At 38.4% G+C, this 21,819-nt stretch overlaps 3 protein-coding genes across 6 annotated transcripts; 2 read left to right on the top strand and 1 right to left on the bottom strand.

The window, feature by feature from the left end:
- Positions 1 to 1,764: 1,764 nt before the first annotated feature.
- LOC111333195 (uncharacterized) lies at positions 1,765 to 6,620 on the top strand. The gene is made up of 4 exons (XM_022938731.2): positions 1,765 to 1,942; positions 3,916 to 4,008; positions 5,529 to 5,632; positions 6,044 to 6,620. Exons 1-4 carry the CDS (start codon positions 1,864 to 1,866, stop codon positions 6,269 to 6,271), a joined length of 504 nt encoding a protein of 167 aa, XP_022794466.1. The 5' UTR covers positions 1,765 to 1,863; the 3' UTR covers positions 6,272 to 6,620.
- Positions 6,621 to 7,712: 1,092 nt separating this feature from the next.
- LOC111333193 (uncharacterized) lies at positions 7,713 to 13,497 on the top strand. Of its 3 annotated transcripts, none has more exons than XM_022938729.2 (4): positions 7,713 to 7,868; positions 8,842 to 8,931; positions 10,681 to 10,781; positions 11,824 to 13,497. In XM_022938729.2, exons 1-4 carry the CDS (start codon positions 7,784 to 7,786, stop codon positions 12,061 to 12,063), a joined length of 516 nt encoding a protein of 171 aa, XP_022794464.2. In that variant the 5' UTR covers positions 7,713 to 7,783; the 3' UTR covers positions 12,064 to 13,497. The 3 variants fall into 3 exon arrangements, with proteins under 3 accessions (XP_022794464.2, XP_088598112.1, XP_088598111.1); XM_088741986.1 differs by having other exon boundaries at positions 10,681 to 10,756; positions 11,824 to 11,990; XM_088741985.1 differs by lacking the exon at positions 7,713 to 7,868 and adding an exon at positions 7,930 to 8,087.
- On the bottom strand, positions 11,280 to 21,556 carry LOC111333194 (uncharacterized). Of its 2 annotated transcripts, none has more exons than XM_088741930.1 (7): positions 21,255 to 21,556; positions 17,886 to 20,805; positions 17,276 to 17,588; positions 16,267 to 16,833; positions 15,377 to 15,976; positions 13,929 to 14,654; positions 11,280 to 13,719 (listed from the first exon to the last, which is right to left on the bottom strand). In XM_088741930.1, exons 2-7 carry the CDS (start codon positions 20,778 to 20,780, stop codon positions 13,580 to 13,582), a joined length of 5,241 nt encoding a protein of 1,746 aa, XP_088598056.1. In that variant the 5' UTR covers positions 20,781 to 20,805; positions 21,255 to 21,556; the 3' UTR covers positions 11,280 to 13,579. The 2 variants fall into 2 exon arrangements, with proteins under 2 accessions (XP_088598056.1, XP_022794465.2); XM_022938730.2 differs by having other exon boundaries at positions 17,886 to 20,985.
- Positions 21,557 to 21,819: the final 263 nt, after the last annotated feature.

Here is a 21,819-nt window from a genome sequence, read left to right on the forward strand (position 1 = left end):
TCTCCCTATACAGTACGATCCGCCATGTCGAACAGGTTGATAATCAGGCTTGCGTGTAAAGCTATACTAACCCGCGACACTCTCACTGTGTGTCACCGAACAGATTTCATTATTCAGTATCTGACCATTATCACCTTGGAGGGGAGGGGCCGGGGGGTTAGGCGCGGAGAATTTTTGAGGATCACATGGTGTTCAGGGGGAACGGAGGTTGATCAGTCGTAACCAAAAGAGTTTAAGGGGTTACTCTAAAAAAACTGCAAATGAAAGGGGGAGAAGGTTCATAAGAACATTATAGGGCCTTTTGAAGGGATAAGGTAAATTTCTTTTATCGGGACATGACCAAAATCCTCCGAGTCTCTCCGGGGCCATAAATAATGGCTGGTCCCTAGATGAGCGAAGTCATTGCGATATGTGTCAAGTAACTCGCGTCTCTGGTTTATCTTTAGGGGTCCGTTATCCCAATTTTCCTTTTTTTGGGGGAGGGGGGAAGGGGTAGGGGGGCAAAACAAGATACTGAAAAGTTAGTAGTTCTAAAGTTCTTTAAACCGGGTTAGAGCTCGAATCCATTACCGAGGGGCTTACAAACATTTTTGCTCTCAAGGTTCCCAATAAAACTTAACAACGAATATATATCTTCCCCGACTTTCGATGAAAATTTCCATCAAATTTCGTCCTCGCCGTCATGGTTGTCCTAGACTCTGTAACACCGCTGATGACGAAAACAACGTCATTGATCGATAATAATAACAATAACAATAACAATAATAATAATAATAATGGTAATAATACTAATTATGATAACGATGCTAATCATGATAATGACGATGATGAGAATTGAGATGGTTAGAGATATTTATTTCTACCAGGAGCCCATTCCTGTTTATGCTAAATAAATCTAAACCTATGACAAAATATACTTGTTTAGTAGCCGAGCACGATTCTCCCCATTCTTCTTCATTCTCTAGCAAATAATTTGTCTGATGACTGCCTTTCTTGAATAATCAATGTTTCATCATGTTCTCGTGCTAGTGTCCGGCCCATGCGTGCGCCAAGTAGAAGCACATGTGCACCTAAAACTACCTGTTGAGCTGCCTTGCACAAAACGTGCAGTAAGTCTCGTAAAAGTTTAGGGAAACGTGACCTTCGGGAGCAAGATTGGCTTTTTTTCTTAACTTTTCCCCTTAGATGAGCCAAGATAAACGCAAATTCTTTGCCGGTAACTATTACTAAAACGATCGAATTGAATCAAGAAAAATGATTGTAGAACATTTTGTTTGTCTTTCATTATTCAATAGGCCATTGCAGAAACGTGAGAGGACTGGGAAAGAGTGTGGTTGTTTTCCGTTTGTTTGAAAAACTAAGATATTTAAATGAAAGATCAACTAAATTTGAGAGTCTTAAGCAAGAATAGAAGTATTTAGAGGAGGAAAATGGCAAAATGACAGCTTTTCAAATATCACCTAAAATAGAGAGTTTGTCTGGATTGTGTAGACAGGGCAAAAAATTTTAAGGGTTTGTATGGAATTTTTGCAACTTTTGCAAGGCTCCAATTTGGACACTTTTCCGCTGAAAACTCTCAAACTTGGCTGGGTAACTTTTCATTCAGTAATATTTCAGTTGAAATGTTTAGATTTACAATGTCATCAAGATAAGAAACTCGTCCCAGTCCTCTCACGTTTCTGCAATGGCCTATTGCGTGACACATAAAGCCTTAGACGAGAATGTACGTGATTGGTCAGTTCTCTTCAGTCCAGCCGAGTACTTGACCCAGTGTCTCACGAATCCATCGATTCGACTCCTTCGCTGACGAATTGAGGTCGTCCTGAAAATTCTGACCACGCTCTCTGCTCCCTACAACAAGAAATGGCTGGGAGTGAAGAAAACGTACGAAAAATAGTTTTGGGTGTCGATGGAAGTGAACACTGTGCACGAGCTCTTGATTGTAAGTATACAGGGCAACCTTCAATTTTTTCGAGGTGACTGTTTTCGGTAGAGCCATTTTTCTCCTCAGGTTAAGGGTAATGCAGTATTTTTTATCAAAAAGCCGCAGATTATGAGTTGCTTTTGTTAAGAATATTTATCGGGAAAATTTCTTTGAGATCTGGAGATGAAAAGAATCAGTCATCTTTTGAGTCGTGTCAGTATTCACGTAGTTCCCTTCATCTGCTCATGTGTAACTGAATACATTAATTTCGAAATGGAAAGACATGAATAGCTTGTAAGAACTCTTGGGATTCGGAGAGAGTGTCGGAGTGCGCTGATCTGACTCAAATCGACCTGAGTCATTTGAGCTAGTTGTGTCCAAGAACAGAGATTCTCTGAACTACTGAGTTGGAAGCTACAAATTTAATGACTAATTTTCTAAATTAGATTATCATTAGGTAATTTTGTAGTTGCTTTGTCATGTGACTTTGCGTAACAGTACGAAACGTGAAGCCTGTCACGTTCAACGGAGTTCACATCATTAGTATTCCGTAACACACTTTGTATTGACCATTTCCGTTGAGCGCGAGAAAAAAAGCTATACAAGCACCTCAGCAACATTAATTGAACCATCTGTATTCATCTGCATCAAACATTCTCGTGTGTTTAATTTGTTTCTGGGGTTGGTTTGTTAAATGGTTATAATAATACATAAAAAAATTGCTCAGCTCTGATTTGTCAAGATAAATGCAGTTTTCAGGTAATTCAGTGCAGAAGAGGGTTAAATCAGTGCAGAGAAAGTAACAAACCAGACACTCTGATTGGTCAATGATCAAAGAAACACACAGAATTACCAAACTCACCGAACAATTCCTTGAACAGTTTGGCCAGACTTTGAACATTATTGCACCTTTAAGATATGAAAATTTCTTTTTATTCTATTGTTTTGATCGTACGTGGTTGTTTTTACTGAACACGCAATGTCACTTGCAGGGATTGAATAAATTATTTTGCACATGATGGGTGTGCTTTTCTTCTGGATAATTATGATAAGCTACCTTGTATGTTTTCATGTATATTATTAATACATAATCACATGATTTTTCTCATGCAATTTGGGATAAATAAGTCTTGTTAGTCTTTGAAAAAATTTGCTTGTGCTTATTCCAAATTACACTTGAAATCATGTGATTACCTAATTAACAAAACTTCTCCAAATTCTCCAGAAAAGTTTGCCCAAGACCCAAAAAATGTCATGAGAATTTGTGTTGTCCCAGTATCTAAGTAAGGATTCCTTTCTAGACTGAATGGATTTAAATAAATAAACGAATGAATGAAAAGTTAAACATCCTGTAGTAAATGTATACTCTGTTATCCAGTGTATAAAGATGTTGTTTACAATTGCATCACAGTAATAATTACTGGATCTATATGCCATAGTTAGCTTATTGCATTTCAACTTTCTCTTAACCCTTTAACTCCAGAATTGATTAACATGTAACTTCTCCCTATAATATTCATACATGATCTAGCAAACAGGTAATGAGAATACTCAAACTTATCAGGTAGAAGTTGTTTCCTTGATTTTAGGTTTTACGGGGTTGGGTAAGGTGGTTGAACCTTGTAGGGGACGCTATATCCTTTTGTTCCAACACCTGTATATATTCTATATGTACAAGTCTTGAAATAAATAATTAAATAAATTCTCACAACCAATTTACAAGGAGATGTATAGCAGCCATTGGGTAGAATTAACAACCAGATCTGGGGAATTAAAGGGTTTAGGAAATGCCTCCAGTATAAGCAATCACTTTTTTCTGCAGCAAGGAGCCAGATATGTTCTCTGGAAGGACTTGGCAATAGTTGATGTTATCATTAAAAAGTGTGTACTTAATGTTTTCTAACTAAATATGAAAACAATCATTTGAGCAAGCTTTACAGCCTAATTTTTATAGCTTGTTCTCTCATATTATTTTGCCTTTCTCAACACAGGGTATGTCACGAACCTTTGTAACAAAGAAACTGACAAGTTATTTATAATCCACGCACAGGAGCCTCCAACCATTCCTGCTGCTCCTTACCCTTGTAAGTATGGCATGTTAGGGCAAGAATGTAGAACTAGAAATTTTCACTCTGGAAGTCAAAGATTACATGAGTAAAATTTAAGTTGACAGTCAAAACATGATGTGAAGGAGTTATGTAATTTGCACAGCTATCCTTGCCCAGATTACAAAGAAATCAACATTTGTGAGGCCTATGCAACATTGATATTCTATGTACACAGGCTAGTAGTTTCAGTCTCTTTCATTTTTGCAAAAATAGAAACTCAAAACTGAGGCCTTGGAAAGATGATTTAAGTACAATTATGGGTCCCTTCCCTAGTTTTACCATAATTATTACATTTAAAGTACTGCTTAGTATCCTTTATTTTTTATGACTCTCTGCCAAAGAATACCTGATCAGCATAATTTTTCAAAATGGGGAGTTTTTCTGACAGCCTTCTTATCTGCCTCAAGTGAATTTTAAGAACCCTTTTTTGCTTCCTTGAAAGTCTTGAAATTACCCTTTTTGGTTTTGTTCCTTGAATTTCGATTGAGCAACATTCTTGAACCCTCTTACACTAGTAAACTCTTACACTAGTAAATTACAGTTTTAGAATGCAATTGGATGGTTTGTTATTTTTCAGTAGAATTGCTTTGCTTACCAGCTGAGGTGTGCTTGCTCTGCTTGGTTTAGGATTGGGTCATTTCTTACTCTTTTACATTTTGCAGCTTGTACACACTCTATGATTGGTCAACATAATAGGGTGTATTACACCTAGTCTATAACAACTATAATTATGGTTAACATAATTAGCATTAATTGCACCAGCTTCTTGTCAAAGACAATATAAGCCTGTTTCACTCTCTCTTTCATTGATACAACCACTATTTAACAATTATTCCACGAGCGCGCGTTGGATATGAGATGATAGATAGCCAATGAGGCGCTACGTGCCTCGTTGGCTATAATCATCTCTTATCCAACAAGTGCGAGTGGAGTAATTGTTTTATTAAAAACGTTAAATTAAATTATTAAATTTTATTAAATTTTTAGCTCCCTTTTAATTTTAAGCTGACACGTACGCTTACCATAATTATTTGTAGGTTATGGTATATTGGCTGATATACAGTAATGGCTAAGCCAATAAAAAGTCTTGAATTACATTATCCAATGATCTAGTTTTTAATAAATTATTATTATCTTGTTTCTAGAAACAAGATAATGATTTCTAGAAACTACTATTTTACAGTTACTTCCGAATTATCAAAGAAATCAAATGAAATCTACATTTTGTCCAGTCAGGTAACCTGAACAATAATACTAAAACAATTATTTGTCTCGAGCTTATAGAGGATTATTCAACTTTATTGAGGGAGTTATTCAGCAATAATCACTTTCAACAAAAATCTCACGTAGAGGGCTGTCTGCTCCCTCGAGCAATATGAGAATCTAAAACTCAAGGTGAATCAATTGTGCAATTCATGGACTTAAAGCTTTGCTTTTTATGAAAGCCTATAAGATTAATTGATAACTTACACACTGAATTTTTAATCTTCCTTCAGATGGTTATGCATACTATGAGGAATGGCAGCATTTACTTCAGAAAAGTGATAAACAAGCAAAAGAACTGTTGGAGATGTTTGGAAAAAAGTGTAACCAGCACAATGTTTGTGAATTTCCCTTTTTTATTCATACACATCCCTAGTGAAATGTTAGTTTAAGGGTCAATTTTTAGATATCATTAGGATTGCACTGGTGAAGGAACATTGAAGGTGGTCTGCTTGTTATGCAAAGAATTCTGGAGAATTATTTTGAAGACTTAAATTGAAGGATACACCGTACACCTTCTTGGTTTATAATTTCATTCAGAAAGTGCATTGTAAGGTAAAAATTCCATAATGAAAGCTACCATACCCTTCTGAAAAGTATGGTGGCCAAGTTGCCTTCACTTTTGCAGTTTCATCTAAATAATCTGTAAATTAGGATTGGGTGAGCTTCTGACCACCAAACAAAACTCAAGTCTGTTCACAGCTGCTTAATTACTCACAAAAAAGTGGTTTGCTTTATATCTTGGTAGCTGAAGTTCAAGTTGTACAAAGAAGAAAGCAACAGACCTGGAGAGGTGATTTGCAAGCTGGCAAAGGATGAGTGTGCAGATATTGTTCTTATTGGTTCACGTGGTGTTGGAACTCTGCGTCGCACATTCCTTGGTAGTGTTAGTGACTACTGTGTGCACCACACCCATATTCCTGTAGTGGTTATTCCACCTCCAAATCGTCATGACGACCATGCTCATGCACAATAACTTTAATTTACTTTTGAAGAGTCTGACTCACATAAGTGTATACCACTGATTGTAGTGAGGGGTAATCATTCGTGATCTCCAAGCAGAATAGCTGTGAGACAGATGATGATTGGAAATTTCAGTTCTCAGTATGCACTGGAAGACTTTTGAAATAGAAAACTACTTGATGATGCTAAATGATATGCGATATTGTTCTATTTCAGAAATAAGTCTTCTTAGAGAAATCAAGTTGTAACATGAATTATTCCCTTGAATTTGAACTGTTGATTCACTGATAGTAACTTTCTCATATTTCTGTTAACTGATTTTCAATCTTCTGTGGAGGACAGATTAAAAGGATAGAAAGTTATTCTGTTGTGGGCTGGTGCATTATTAACATGTGGATTAATTCAAAGCTGCAATGCCCCCCTCTTACCCCCATGGCAACACCCAGGCATTTGATAAACTTTTGAGGATTGGCTCATTCAAATTCCTGTTCCCCTAGCCAAAATTGCAATCAAATGCCCTACCCAAGTGCTAAATTTGATGGCCAATTCTTTTGTAATACAAATGGCAAGATCAGCACCTGTGACTTTCTAGTAGCCTTTTTCTTCTGTGCCATCAATTGCAGGCAAAAGTGAACTCTTTTCCTTTTAACACTTTCTTATTAAAAGATGTGTCTCCTGCAAGAAAAACATGACAGTTCTTGTTCAAATTACCCACCCCACCCAGACAGGTTCAAACTCCTCCTTCCCCTGGCACAGATGAAAGTCAAATACCTGTGAAATTTAAATCCCCTAGGCCAGCACTTAAGGTACCCTTCCTTGTTGATTGAATTACTTGAGATCAGTACAATTCTCCATACAGCTGTTATTTACACAATCATATGGAATACTAAAACTGTCTTTTTTTTTTTTTTTTTTGTGGCATTTTCTAATTTTTCTCAATTGTTATTTGGTAACATTTTTGGGGGTTTTCAATTACCAAGATCCGAAATCAAACCCAAAGTTATCTCAACAGCCAATCAGAGTGAAGGAAAATATCACATGACAGTGTACCAGAAACAAGTAAGCCTGGGGTATGGGGAATTGCAAGGGATCAAGTTGAGTCTCATTTCAGTTTTGCTTCTTTATAGTTGATACGGTTAGGTGTACAAACAAATAACTGAGCAAAGAAATTCCAGACTAGTTCAGCCTCATGAAATCACTGATGACACTCTAATGACTATGACCAGACACTCAATTGAAAGGCTGGCAAACATGAGCAACAAATCTTTCACCTTATCGCTCTAGGAGTGGTGCGGATTCTCTTGATCAATGCTTCGAAACAATGTAATCCTTTTGAAAAAACCATGACTGCCTCTCCCTTGATGGGCTTTGACGAAAGTCACAAACGAGAGATTCTCGCGACTTTCGTGAAGAACTGTGCGTCCTCCCGCGCACACGCGTGTTGTTCGTGGGTCCTGGATGAAGGTTCCTCAAATTCCGGACGGGTACCAGTTCGTATCGGCCACGTCGAGGTGTGAAAGTTAACATGACGGCTGAAGCTAACAAATGCGCTGCAAGGAAAGTTCTTATCGCAGTCGATGGAAGTGAACATGGTGATCGTGCATTCGATTGTAAGTATATCATGTTGTATCAGTTTACATAAGTGTAGCTTTTTACTGTTCTCTGCTACGAATACGTGATGTCGCAAAGGTTCGACGCTGTGTATGCGTAATCGAGATCACGCACATTTTCAAATGAATCTTCTCTGCTGCTCCCAATGTTCGAAGCCATCAGGAATTTTTGGTTTTCTAGTACAGAAGGGTCACCGTAATTAGCCATCAAGAAAACGGGTTAGTAGTTCATTTTTTGCATTTTTTGGATCATTCTATGAAAGAGGAGAACCTTACCTAACGTCCTCGTTTGTCCCCAAGTGGTCAACACAAACTGGCCTATCATTAAGAAATTTCACATGTTTACTGAAGTGCATTTTTTATAAATTGAAAGGCTTTTAGTTTCGTAAAAGGTAGAAGAGTACACACCACAAAAATTTACTCTCAAATACCCAACATTGAAACTTCTCCTTAAGGTGACCATTTTCCAGTAGACAGGTGTAAAGAATCGACAAACCCATCACCTGAAGGTTTATATCTTAATTTAACTCCAAAATTTTGGCAGTAATTGCTAGGAAAATGAATCTGCCGGTGGATAGCAGGTTCTTAAGTAAATCTGTTGAGTGCACAGGGAAAAGTAGGCTTCCCAACCATTTTTTTTTGTGTGTGTCCTTGGGTGAGACACAAGGGCCTATTAAAACTGCATGGATCATAGAGGTCTTTTTTTCATGTGAAACATAGATCTCCTTTCCTTTCGTTGGAAAAAGTGGCAGGGTGACAGGAAGTCTTAGTAAGAAATTGGGCAAAGCCCTATTATCATTTGCTACTGTAATTTTAACAGTTTACACCTGTCAGTGTTCTGATGCCGTCAAAATGATGTCTTCATAACAAAGCAAAACGGTACTTTCAAATGGCTACAGCTCTACGTAGAAGAATATAGTCAGAGCTCACAAAAGTGATTGTATACATTTTAACTATGAGATTTTAATCGTAGGGTACATGAAAAATATTCATGCTGCTGGAGATTCTGTGATTGTGTTGCATGCATTTGAGATTCCTCCTCTTCCATATTCATCTGGGCCATGTAAGTAACTCCTTAATTGTTGCTTTTTTGATCCTTTTAAATTCCTTTCATTTGCATGCAGAGTATAGGTTGGAAGAAATACATCATATTGAGGGTGTGTCTAGAAATGGGGCAAAAATTGAATATTCCTGGGGCCTTGAAAGGGTAGGAGTACTGTAAAAAATTCACAGGAGGAGTGCAACAAACTCTTGAAAATCTATCATTTTTTTTAGACCAAAACAGACTGAGTCCCTACCCAATTCTATACATGAACAGCTAACAAAACAATACTCACGATAAAAATCAAATTCAACTCCAAAACCCACCTCAGAGAGTGTCAAACCTTATCCGTAATTAGTAAAAGCCCTACCTTATTTTAGACCTAAACAAACACATCTGAACCTCCCTGCAAGGGCCAACCTGAGAACATCATTGTAGATATGAGGTAGGGTGCAACACCTGTTGTTTTAGGAAGGTTACAAAATGTTTGTTTAATTTGTGGTCAAAACAGGATCTGTATCATTCAATAACAGTGAAAAAAAGAAGCTGTGGTACATATTGCAGAACTTTGTCAAAATACTTTTTTTTTCTTTTCTTTTTTTGATATAAGTCGAACTTGATTTTTTTTGTCATTGCATTACATAGCTTTAACTATAAGCCTGCTAAAATAAGCTATAATATTATGGCTGGAGATCATAGCAAGCTCTACTGAGCTTTTATAAGAAGATCCCCATCTAATAAAAACTGTAACCTATTATGAACGTAAGATATTTTGCTGCTTTGCTGATAAAATTATGATTTGAAGTTATATCTCTAGCATAGAATTTAACTATGATTTTGCAGATAGATTCTCATTAATCTCTTAAATTGTGTATATGATTTGATTCGTTCAGGTCTTTACTAGGTAATTCATTTTACATTTTTTGCTCCCCTAAACTTTGATGAAAATTTCCCATAATTAGTTCTTTTTGAATCAATGAATATGTTTGAGGCTGATCGAGTATTGTGACTGTGAAACTTTTCACTTGATATAAAATAATTTCTAAAGTAACGTGGTAGCTTGTCATTAAAGAATGAGTACATAAAAAGTGCCATTAAGTATAATTATGTTTAACTCATATAATTATATTAAGAATAAAAATGATAAAAATAGTGGGTGGGATTCATCTTTGTAGTGAGCAAATGACATTATTCTAACTATCTTTTTTTGTATCATAAGTAATGGCTTGAGTCTAGTTGGATAAGTACTTGTCCAGCTGACATTACAATATGTTAAATAAGGGTACACCATGGTGTAATAGATTGCCTGTAGTGTTTCTAAGGATAAGTAATGTCTTGCCTTAGCTATTATACAGTGTCATTTTTTATATTTTTGTCACAACATGACTGACGTGGTATTTCTATGTTAGCTCATCGTCAATGTATAGACCTAAGAATTTTGTGTATTTTACTTGTTCAATTTCTTGATATTAAAATGAGTGAGGTGCATTGAGTACATTCATTTCTGTTGATTTACTTCTAACTTTACCGCAGAAGGAAAATTCATGCAAGACAACCTTTTACTGATGTCAAATGAACTGACATAGATTGTGCTTGAATTTGGTTCATCAGACAGTTATATACAGGGGGTTTATCTGTGGGTTCCCCTGGAAGGAGGGGGGGGGGGTGTTGAAGCTTTGAATTGGTGCATAAAACTTTGAGAATTGAATCCACCATTGTCCAGCTTTTGGTAAATTGCATTGACCTGTTGATTTACAATTTTGATGGCAGTTGTGTTTGCGTACTACGAGGAATGGAGCCAAATGGTCAATGATCTTAGAGAAAAGGCTAAAGAAATGATGCTGGGGTATGAAGAGAGATGCAGACAGAAAGTAATCTTATTTTAACAACATCTAGCTTTCATTGCTTGTTATTTTTTATTAACCCAATCAACATCTACAGGGCTCAACACTAATGGTGGCCAACGAGCCACAGACTAGTAGAAATTCATTTTTTTCCACCAGTCAGTTTGGCCGGTAAACAAACTGAAATTTGGATCGTGCATCATACGTAAACTGAAATTGTTGTAACATCTACGTTGTGACAAACCACTTGGCTAGTAAGTTGAAAAGTTAGTGTTGTGCCCTGACACACTGAACAGTTTTGTCCATCCAGTGTCAACCCTTTAACTCCGATAAGTGACCTCACAATATTAGCACAGCATCAAGCAGACAAGTGATGAGAATAAAGACCAATATAAATTAGGGAATGATCATATGATCCAATTCCAAATTCTCCAAGTTAACAATGTAAGAATTGTATAGGGGACAGTAAGGAAAATTACTGTGGTGAGATCCTGGAGTTGAAATAGTAAAGTGCACAATTGCATACCCATTATCAATGCATTTTTATTAAGTTAACAAAAAGATTTCCAGATTTCTGAGAAAACAGACAGATAGAACACAAGACAATGGAACATAATCATCACATGCTTGGTTGATTTGAAAGGATTTTAACTCTCATGAGTGACCAAGGATAGATGAATTTGTAGCTGATTAGTCAGCAGTGTGGACTAACCAATTAAGTAATTTGGTTTTATCAACTGAGTTGATAATGTAAATCAGCCACCATAAAGAGTTCTGAGGCTGATATTTTGTGCATCAATGCTTTGTCAGAGTTTAAATGCTCATAATTAAGGGCTAACAGGAGGATTAAACTCTTGAAAAGTCAGCTTTAAAACTCTTTACAGTTGCCAATTTACATTTTCAACTTAGCCATTAAAAGTGAACACCCACACAGCACCATACAGCTTCTATAGAAACATACCCCCTTTGTATATTAATCAGTTGAGTAGCCTACTGTTAGTGTTCTTTTGGTCCATTTTGTTGGTTTTGATATTTTCTTTTTTTTTTTTTCAACTTTGTCCTTATTTAGAACTTACATTATGAGATGATCCTAATTGCTGGTAAACCTGCTGGTAATGTGATATGCAGTGAGGCAAATAAACAGAAAGTGGACCTTATTGTTACTGGTTGCCGTGGACTCAGCACAGCTAGACGTACGATCCTTGGAAGTGTTAGTGACTATATAGTGCATCATAGTAGCTCCCCAATCTGTGTAGTACCCCCTCCTTTAAAAAAAAACACGATCAATGAAAAACATGTAGATACATGAATCTCATCCCCAGGGCAATGATCAATTTTAGCCACTCACAATTTAATTTAGACAGTCAAACAGATCTGAAGAGAAACTTTTTTCGGTTACTCAGGCACTCATTTTTTATTAACTTCTTTAACTGGGGAATATTGGCCTGAGGTTCATACAAAATAACAGAGGGCAATTATTCTCCAATACAGCTCAAGCAAGCAAGATTTGGAAGTAGGCTATATTAATATGGCACTTGGACTAAGCTAGTTCATTTTGAATTTGCCACCTGTCTCAAACAAAAACACATGGCTAAGGAACATTTCTGTGGAAACTGTATGGCAAAATCCTGACCAAGTAAGAACCAATCAGAACAATTGAATTTACTTCAGGACTACATTTATATCTTAGGCCATGTAATAACATTGTGTATTTCAATTGTTTCTGTTTCAAAAACCAAACTTCAGTCACTAGAAACTGGCAATTAGATCACAACCTGTTTCATTTGTGTAACTGATCAAAAAGATTACTGACAGCTCTGAGAATGAGAAAACATTTTACCACTGAAAAGGGTAGTTATGAAAATACTATAGGTACTCTAAGACAATTTCCACTAATTATTTTCAAAATAGGAGTTTTGTCAGTCCTATAATTGCTTATTTAAACATTAATTATAAACAAACAATATTTCTGGTTCAAATTTTTCCCACATTATCAAAATGGTTAAAGAAACTGTACCAGAGTTATGAAGGTTTATATTGCTCTAATTAAAGATACTCATTATTTTGAAAGTCACATTCCATTGCAAATATTAGTCAATGCCCTTTGCTTAAAATTTTCAGCCAGGCTAGGTCTAATTAATTTTTTATGACTACAAACTTTCTAAATTTAGAATTTGATCCCTTTGTGTGTGTGCATGTTCAATAATCTTCTAGATATAATTAACAACTATTGACTGAAGTGGAGGTGGCGGTGATGGAGGTAAATATCCACCACTAGCCACAGGCACTAAGGTGAATAGTGGTTTCAGAACAATCATGCTAAAACAGTAAGTTAATATAGCACAAAAAGATGATTTTAATTTATGTGTTCCTACAATGATTACCATATTTTTGGGTGCAAATCCCATGTGAGTTGTTCGGAGGTGAATAGCAAAGGATATTCTGAGTTGGAGTACCCAATCAGAGTATAACTTCAATGCTATCCACTTATCAAATATCAATTACATACCCAGTTTACCTACTGCTTTAGAACAATCATCCACATTATTTTTAACAATTGCTACTTTGCATATGACAAGCATAGATATCAGTAATATTAATAAGGTAATATAATTAGGTGTACTAAGATACAAGTATTTACATACTAGAAATGGTAGAAGAATTTTTCCATTTTGAGGTTTCTAAAACTGCCTAAAGGTATTCTTGCATAACAATTGAAGTAAAGTGATGTTGAATTTCAAAACTGGACTGTCATTTTTCATTTCTGTGGTTAAATTGATGCTTTGTCCTCGATCTCCACTAAAACCTTGCAGGTTTTCCTACTTTTACGATTTTCCTGAGCGAGAACTGGCACCAGATGTTTCTTTGGCCCCTCTCCATCTCCCTCTCCTCAGCCCTCGCCGTGAAGCACTGCGGCCTTCTCTACCTCTTTTCACTGATGAACTGTTGGTTGGACTGGGTGACTCTAAATCATGAACCAGAAAATTCGCATCACATATTGAACCATCTTTAAATACTGATGAGAAATTGAAATTGTGCTTATTAACGACGAACTTTCACTCCCTCTCACTTTCTTTCTTTTGTTATTTCACTTGCTTTCTTCTCCTTTTTCGATTTGTATTTTAAACCACCGTAACATAAAAGTTGAAAAATTGAATTCTACCGAGAAATCACCTGTCACGTTTTCTTGGGGACAGTCACGAGTCAGTTTATTCTCGTCGATCCACTCGATCCACTTTTTCCACAATTCACATTTTTCAAGCGTTCTCTTGTTTCCAATTACTATCATCCCTCGGCGGGCTCGAGTCAAAAGCACGTTCATTCGTTTATCGTCGTCCAAGAAGCCGATAAACCCGTGCTCGTTGCAACGTACGGCGGAGAAAACAATGACGTCACGTTCTTGTCCCTGGAATCCATCCACTGTTCTGATTGAGAGGTTTTCAAGATGTTTTTGTTTCATCTTATCCGAGATCAACTTAAGCTGAGCTTGGTAGGGGGTAACTACACCTATCCCGTCACTGGTCACGTCTTGTGCCTTAAGCAGATCACTGACCACTCCACACACTAGTTCGGCCTCAAACTCGTTAGACTTGGACGACCCCCGGCTGTTTTCCATTGCACATTGTGGCGTGTTAAGCAGTGCTACAGGCTCTTTCTCGTTTGGCCACACGAATCCAGTGGGGGCTTTCCTCTCCGACTCAGCCACACCGTTGATAAGCTTCCCATCGTAAAATTGACGTGATGGAAACAGAGCTATGGATGGGTGCATTCTGTATTGAACATTTAGCATCCGTACAGGAACTCCCTCTTTGCGAAGCCGTGAGAACATGGAACATGTCAGCAGATCTGGACCTTTAGCAATCTCGCTAAGCACCATGGGAGGAAGCTGCTTATCATCTCCTTAAAGAGTGCGAAATAAAACAGATTGAGTTTATAACACTAACCTACGCAAATAAGTTACAAAGAGGCTACAGGTCACGTTTTGCATCTTCATTGCTCCTCTCCCAACAAACGCCCCCTCCCCTCAGAACAACATTCTTTATTCGCTAGCCGTAAATTTGTTTTGGTATCGTTTGTCAGCGTTCACTGGTCATTGGCTAGAGTGGCAAAACGCACCCCTTCAAGTAGGTTTTGTAGGAAAGAGAGAAAATACTTCTTAAAAAGAAAAAAAAAACAGACAGAAAGAGAGATTAGCATCGCTCCTACTTTAGTTTCTCTTTTGTTTTGAGCCCTCCCCGCAAGAAAACAAATCTTATCCACCTCGTTTTCCCCATCAGTGAGAGGGTTTCTATATGATATAATTTGAATATATCAACAAAGTTGAAATGGTAAATTGGCCACCGTTACGATTATAAAAGCTGACGTTTCGAGCGTTAGCTCTCAATAGACCTTTGTTTATTCTTTTAGCATTAAGATTTCTAGCCTATAGATAGCTAGGTAGCTTAAGATGAGGAACATCGGCTCCATGAAGAAAATAAAGATTTTGCAGTCAGCCTAATTGAATAAGGGTGTGGGTGGTAAAGTACCCCAAAGGAGAACGAACTACATTTGTATTATCCCGAATACTTGAGTACTTATGTAAGAAAACAGCGGATTTCCCAGATCTCTCTTCAGCGACTCACCCACTAATACAAGCTTCTCGCATCCATGTGAAAGAGAAACAAGGGTAGCTGGTTCGGTAGCCTGTGAGGCCTCATCGACCAAAACTCGCTTGAACACGAACCCATCAAGTAAAGGCGAACCTGCACTTATAAGAGTTGTGCAAACTATTTTGCAACTTTCCAGAATCTTCTTTGCTACTTTTCTGTCGATTCGGCCGTTGCGGTCTTTCTTGTCAGACATTTTTTGTGAGTATTTAAACTCAAAAGTCAAATGGTTTATGTCCTTGGACACTTTCCATCCAGAGCTTCCAAACCGAACAATCTCTTCATGTTGTAAGTCGTGGTCCAAAAGCTTCTTTAAGAGGTTGTCGACACCCTCATTTGTCTCAGCCACGAGAAGAATTTGGTCACTGCTGCGAAGAAGCCAGCGTTTCACAATCTCTGCGCAGGTGATGGTCTTTCCAGAGCCCGGAGGCCCCTGTATAAGGGTTATTGAGGCGTCAGTGCAAGTGGCATCTTGTACAGCTGCATTTTGACTGTCGTTACCATCATGCCACTCTGAGAAAGAAGCGGCTGATGAAAAAGTACTGGTCTCTTCGTCTATTCTCGCGACACTTGGAGCTGAGAAAAAAAAGTTCGTGACATCTTTAACTATGGACTGCGTGCATGAATTGCTTTCTTTAGTTTGTTTTTTTTTTTATTTGAAACTGAGAGTTCACTGAGATGCGATGGAGAAGCACCTATATTTGTGATCAGATCGCTGCCTTTGCTTTGGTGCATTAATTGCATTAGCACCAGCTTGCATTATGCAAAGGACTTGGTTTCAAGAAGCATAAGAGATTCACATTTTGCCGTACTCTTAAAAGAAACAGAGAGACATAATTTAACGAAATCGACAGTGGAAAACCTACCACTCTTTGTTGTACAGCCTTCATCTACTTGCTCACATGAATCTTGACTTGATGGGTCGTCAACACAGAAACTGCTGACAATTCCCTTTAGAACGTTCTGCCCATATTTCGTCGCGTCTTGAAGGGCTTTCAGTGCTGCTGACGTGCGTCTGTATCCAACAAGACTAGGGAATTTGTAAAGATACCACATCCCTTTAAGAATGTTCTTCCTTGAAGAGTCATCTGAACTTGTGGGCCAAACTATACTAACTGTTAGTATTGCTCCACAGATTTCTGTCACTTCGCCGATGTATTCACGTTTAGAAATATTTGATGATCGACTGAGCGCCACGCCGTCTGCTGAACGGAATGATGGAGTACCTCCTGTAATTACCAATGTGAATTTTAGTTCTTGTTCACTGTATGGAGTAGCTTGAGCCGTGACACGGTGACGTGAGTAGACTCCGTGAGATGCCTGAACTGCTTGCTGTACCTCTTCCAGTGACTCCAAAGTTATCAAGGAAATCCAGTGCAGAAAGTACGGTAAGGCATTTGGGTGGCAAGTGAAACCTTCCAAGGGCAGATAACCTAAAAGTTGAAAAGATGCCATTTTCGTCCCAACTAAAATTTACAGAGGATTTTTTTAAAACCCGGATATTTGCTGGTGATCCCGAAACAAATAGCTTTCATAACCTAAAAATTCTTAGGCTGAACTGTACCAGATAAACTTTGAAATCCTCGGAAAGAATCAATTTCTTGCATGGAAAAGCAGCAGACATGATCGATGTAACATAAATTGAGAGCAAAATTTATCCCCTTTTTCCCTTCGTTTTTAAAACCCTTAATATATCTGTCGGATTTCATTGCTTGGATGTGCCACAAACCTTTCTGCTCCCCAATTAGGTATGATTTCGTTAATTTTTTTTTCTCTATTTAGTGTGGATAAATTGTGTTTCTGTCATTTAAATATTTTAGAGGTCTCGGACGTATTCTTAGTCAAATGATTGTGTTTATCGTCATCGTGATTTACCTTCGCGGATGACTTGAACTACGCGGCGTCCGGTGGGATAGTCATTTCCAAGAAGCACAGCATCGATTACCTCATACATTTGATCGACACTGAATGTGACCTGTCTCTTCCAGAAGGACTCGAGGCATCGCTTAAATCGTGTGAGAAGCGTGATGCGTACATTCTCGCCGAGGACAATGTCAACATTGAGTTCCTGTAGCCCGCTCAGCAAACAGATAAGGAGATATTTGTAATGATCAGGTGTCCCTAAACAAATGTCTGGGGAGGATCGCCAAAGAACGGACTCTAAATGGCATGCTATATGATGCTTCTCCTGCACAAAACATCAAAAAAAGGAAAGAGGGCCTCTTCAAACAAGTTGCTACCATCGATCACGAAAGTTAGGGGTAGTTATGTCCTAACACAACACAAGAGAATACATCCCCTTTTACACAACATACAAGAAAAACAATTCATTTAACATAAACTTGGAAATCTCGTTCAATTTACACCACGATGGCAGATAAAAAGCGGGAAACGGGTTATTCTTATAGAGGTACTTTAACTCTTAACTTCAGCTACCTTTACAGATGAAGCCTTGGCGAGAAGACAGAAAACAACAATCACAAACCTTCTCGTCCGATGAAGAAGTCATTCTGTCGCATATTTCTTCCAAATGGCTAGTTTGTAAACATCCCCTTTCCAGCAAGTCTTGAACGCTGATGATATTTCTGTTCAAATCACTCAGCGACTCTTCGGGGTCACATTGAAGACCTGGGAAATCACCTTTGTGGTAGACAAACTCTTCCTCCTTTTCACTACTTCCAAAGGGTGTTTGGATATTTGAGTCACCCTCGGTTGCATTCGCATTCCTAACGGATTTTTCTGAGGACAGTTTCTGAATCCTGTGACCAGGATCGAAATGATCATAAACACAGAAAGCTTCCAGCTCTAGCAACTGCTCTCTTCGAAGTCGAGTTTGAAAATCTCTCGGCAAGCTCGAATTAAAACGATTAAGAGCAACACTCATGATAGGTACGCGATAGTTTTCATCTTCCTGTAAGCAGATAAACGTATTCTGTTTCTTTCCTGTGTAGATGTCGAGTCGTTTACCATCCAAGGCAAAACTGTAGCCTGCATTTAGCTGTAGAACATATCTCTTCGTTGACTGAACATGTACTGAACAGAAGGCCTGGGCGATATTTTCCTCCTCATCTAGAGTCAGGACCTCACAGAGGTTTAGTGGAACTGACATCGCCAAAGAAATGACCCATTGTATATCTCCAAGCAAAAATTTGAATACAAGAAGTTTTTCAAGGGAGGAGATCAGGATATTGTAAAATACCCTCCAAGACAATTCTTGACCCTCTGTTCGGTACAGAAGACGCCAACGCTTCTCACGGCCCCGTTTAACTTTAATAAATGTGATGTCGTCCCTTGAAAGAATTCGAGATCGGTGAAGGGGATGAAGAAGAGACTCCAGGTCCGCCATTGGAATGTCGGCTGGCAGACGTTTGCACTGTTCTCGACTAAACTGGGAGAAGTCAATCAAGTGAATGTAGTCGTCAATACATCTCTCTTTGTTGGGTTGCTGGCACCACTTGTATAGATACCGAAACAGTCTGTACTCACTTAGCCGTGACTCTTGGTTGGACAACAAAGCAAGCATGTCCTCCTCCTCAAAATCTTCCACTTTTCCAATCACCACATCTTCTGTCAATTGGTCACTTTCAAACAGTTTTGCCCTTTGGTACAATTTTTGCCAAACAAATTCTTCATTTTTTTCATCCTTTGTCGGAGCCTTAGAAATGTGTTCCGTGATTTTCACTCTCTCGCCAGTTTTAGCAGCATCAATGGCACGAGAGAACAATTTTGCGACCATCTGACACTCTGCAGAGCTGATTCCTTTACTATCCGCCCATCTGTCAAACAAATTGTCCAGCTTGCTCACGACAGCATTGCTGTATTTAGCAAAATACTTCAGAAAATCATCTTGCGTGAGATTTGTCCTTTTAGCAGGTTTAGCTGCAGGGTATTGACTTGGCTCTGTTTCTTTCTTCGGAACAAGTTCTTCATCCCAGCAAACGAAGAATTTGTCCCCATCAAGATCACTTCCAGCAATCTCATCTGGGTGTGGACGAAATCCTTGTGTTGGAAACACAATGCAGTCTACTAGATGATGGCATTCAGGAACGTCGGTGCATTGCAAAACCCTAATATCGCCTGGATGATAGCAAGGATTTTTAGCCACCACTACGCGTGTATCTGTCAGGATCATAGGGCCTCCTCGTTTTGTGGGCTGAAAGAAGACCGTTCTGGCTTTCAACTGCCCTGATGGATCACAAACACCGTAAACATTCCTCGACTTCTCAATGGGAATTTTTAGCTTCAACGCAGCTGACTTTTTAGGTTTGTGCAAAGGATTCGGCTTAGATGGCTGAGGTTCTCTGACTCGGTTACGCAATTTTTCAAGACGTTGCTTAGTTTTCGTGTCTATTTTCCTTGTCTTTAACAAATTCTCCGCCAGTTCAAACTCTTCATTTGCGCACAAGAACTTAAAAGCAACTTCATGGGCTGTGGTGATCTCTTTAAGTTCCTGGAAGAACTCTTCTTGCTTTTTTAGAAAGACCTCGTCGGAAATACCAAGCGCCGATAAAAGCATGATGTACTGTTTGTTCAACGAACCAAAGTCATTCGGCCTTGAGAAGCCCCTGTCGACAATGCCAAGGGGGTGGGGCCCAGAAGGCCTCCACACAAATTTCTCCATTGAAGGGCGGATTTGTATTCCCTCTTCTAAGCAGTTATTGTGGCATAGCACCCCTTTGCATCCCTTCAAGCGGATCTGGAATACTGACGGTATCGGTGGGAACTTGATGCCTTCATACAAAGTCTTAAGTTTCAAACTCTCAGTCACTTTCGATGCGTATTTAGTTGATATAAAACCACATCCATCTGTAAAATTGTAGTTGTCTCGTTCCACGTCATCTACAACACCTATTTGATCTTCAGGAATACTGCAAGCAGGCTTTGCAGTCGAAAACAGTAATCCGACTCTAGCAGCTCTTTTAGCAACATCTTGAATTTTCTCGAAGTTTCCAAAATGGCTCAAAATCTCCGTCACGCTACCTTGCTTCTCGTTGTAAAGAACACAAGTTCTTTCTCGAAGCTGACTAGCACTGTGGCCAAAGAATACAAATCTTTCTTCCGTGAAATCTTCTTTAAATCTAAGAATGACACCGTTCTTGAGAAATTTCGACACGGCATCAAACGGCGTTAAGGGGCTAAAATGGACAATCAGAAAATGAGCAGGATCATACTCTCGATACAGAGGGCAGGGACTGTTTTTTGTATCATCTGCAGCCTTACATGTAAAATCCTTCCATTCAAATTTATTGTCCTCTCGTCGCGTAACATCCACTGTTAAGGTTTTCACTGCAATACAATCTGAGGCACCTCTTTTCTTCCGTGCGAAGTCAATTAAGGGACAAACATCATCCGTGCCTTCCCCAACTTGCTTGAATTTCATGATTTCTAACTGGCTGAGCCACCTCCTGATTCATAGAAAGTGTGCAGTATTTTAACCTTCGCCTGTCTGCACAAAATTTACATTTTGATCCACAGTTTACTGCTGTTTTTTTTAAACTGCTGTTTACTGCTGTTTATAAAATCATCCACAGAAGAGGTATCATACATTGAGGGTAGCCATCAGAGAAATCAGGGGGAAATAGTACCTGACGGTATGAGAGCGAATACAGAAGTTTTTCATTTGCATAATTAGAATTATGGTTTCCAATACTCAGTATCTAATAACTAAAATTTATCAAAACCTACAATCTTACAACGGCAACTGATAGTATTGCCTGTTTTGACCTAAAATTTTGCATTACTGAGCATTTTGATTTGAAACGAAGTAATCTTTCCAAACAGACTTTCTATCTTTCGCCATATCGCCGAAAAATTCTGGCCGTATATAAAAACTTCCCAGATATTTTAAACTTACCAAAGTAGTTAAAGGTTCCCGACGAAATCCTCGTCGAAATGATAGGCCGTAAGCAAGTAGAGTGGAGTCAACCGCTATTAAACCAGCCCGAATATCGCCAGCAGTTACCCGGCCGAAGGCGGAAGTTCTTTGGCGACTGTAACTTGAAGTCCTTGGGAACTCTCTGAAATCACAGGACACAATAACTCGATCACAAGGTTAAATTCCGAAAAAAGATGATGCTAGGTGTCTGTTATTTCATCGCACTCGGTGAAATCTTTTGACCAGTACAATATTATTACGTCTTTCCGGGAAATAATGAGGTGGTCTATTCCCCGAAATCACGTGATGTTTTGAGAACCCATTTTTAAAATAAGGGTAGGGTTGGTGAGGATTTCGTAACCTGAATAAATGTATAATGAGTGCTCCACCACTGATGTTTTGATTTCTTTTAACTAGGGAAGTTGCCGAAAATAAAACGCGATTGTGGAATTAATAGGACATAAGGAAGTCAAGGAATCACTATAGATCAATCATCTTCCTCATTGCGTTTTGCGCTTCGGGGTGGGGGCGAGTGAGTTTATTG

Source organism: Stylophora pistillata, chromosome 12, assembly GCF_964205215.1.
Source record: "Stylophora pistillata chromosome 12, jaStyPist1.2, whole genome shotgun sequence".
In the NCBI taxonomy this organism is placed as follows: domain Eukaryota; kingdom Metazoa; phylum Cnidaria; class Anthozoa; order Scleractinia; family Pocilloporidae; genus Stylophora; species Stylophora pistillata.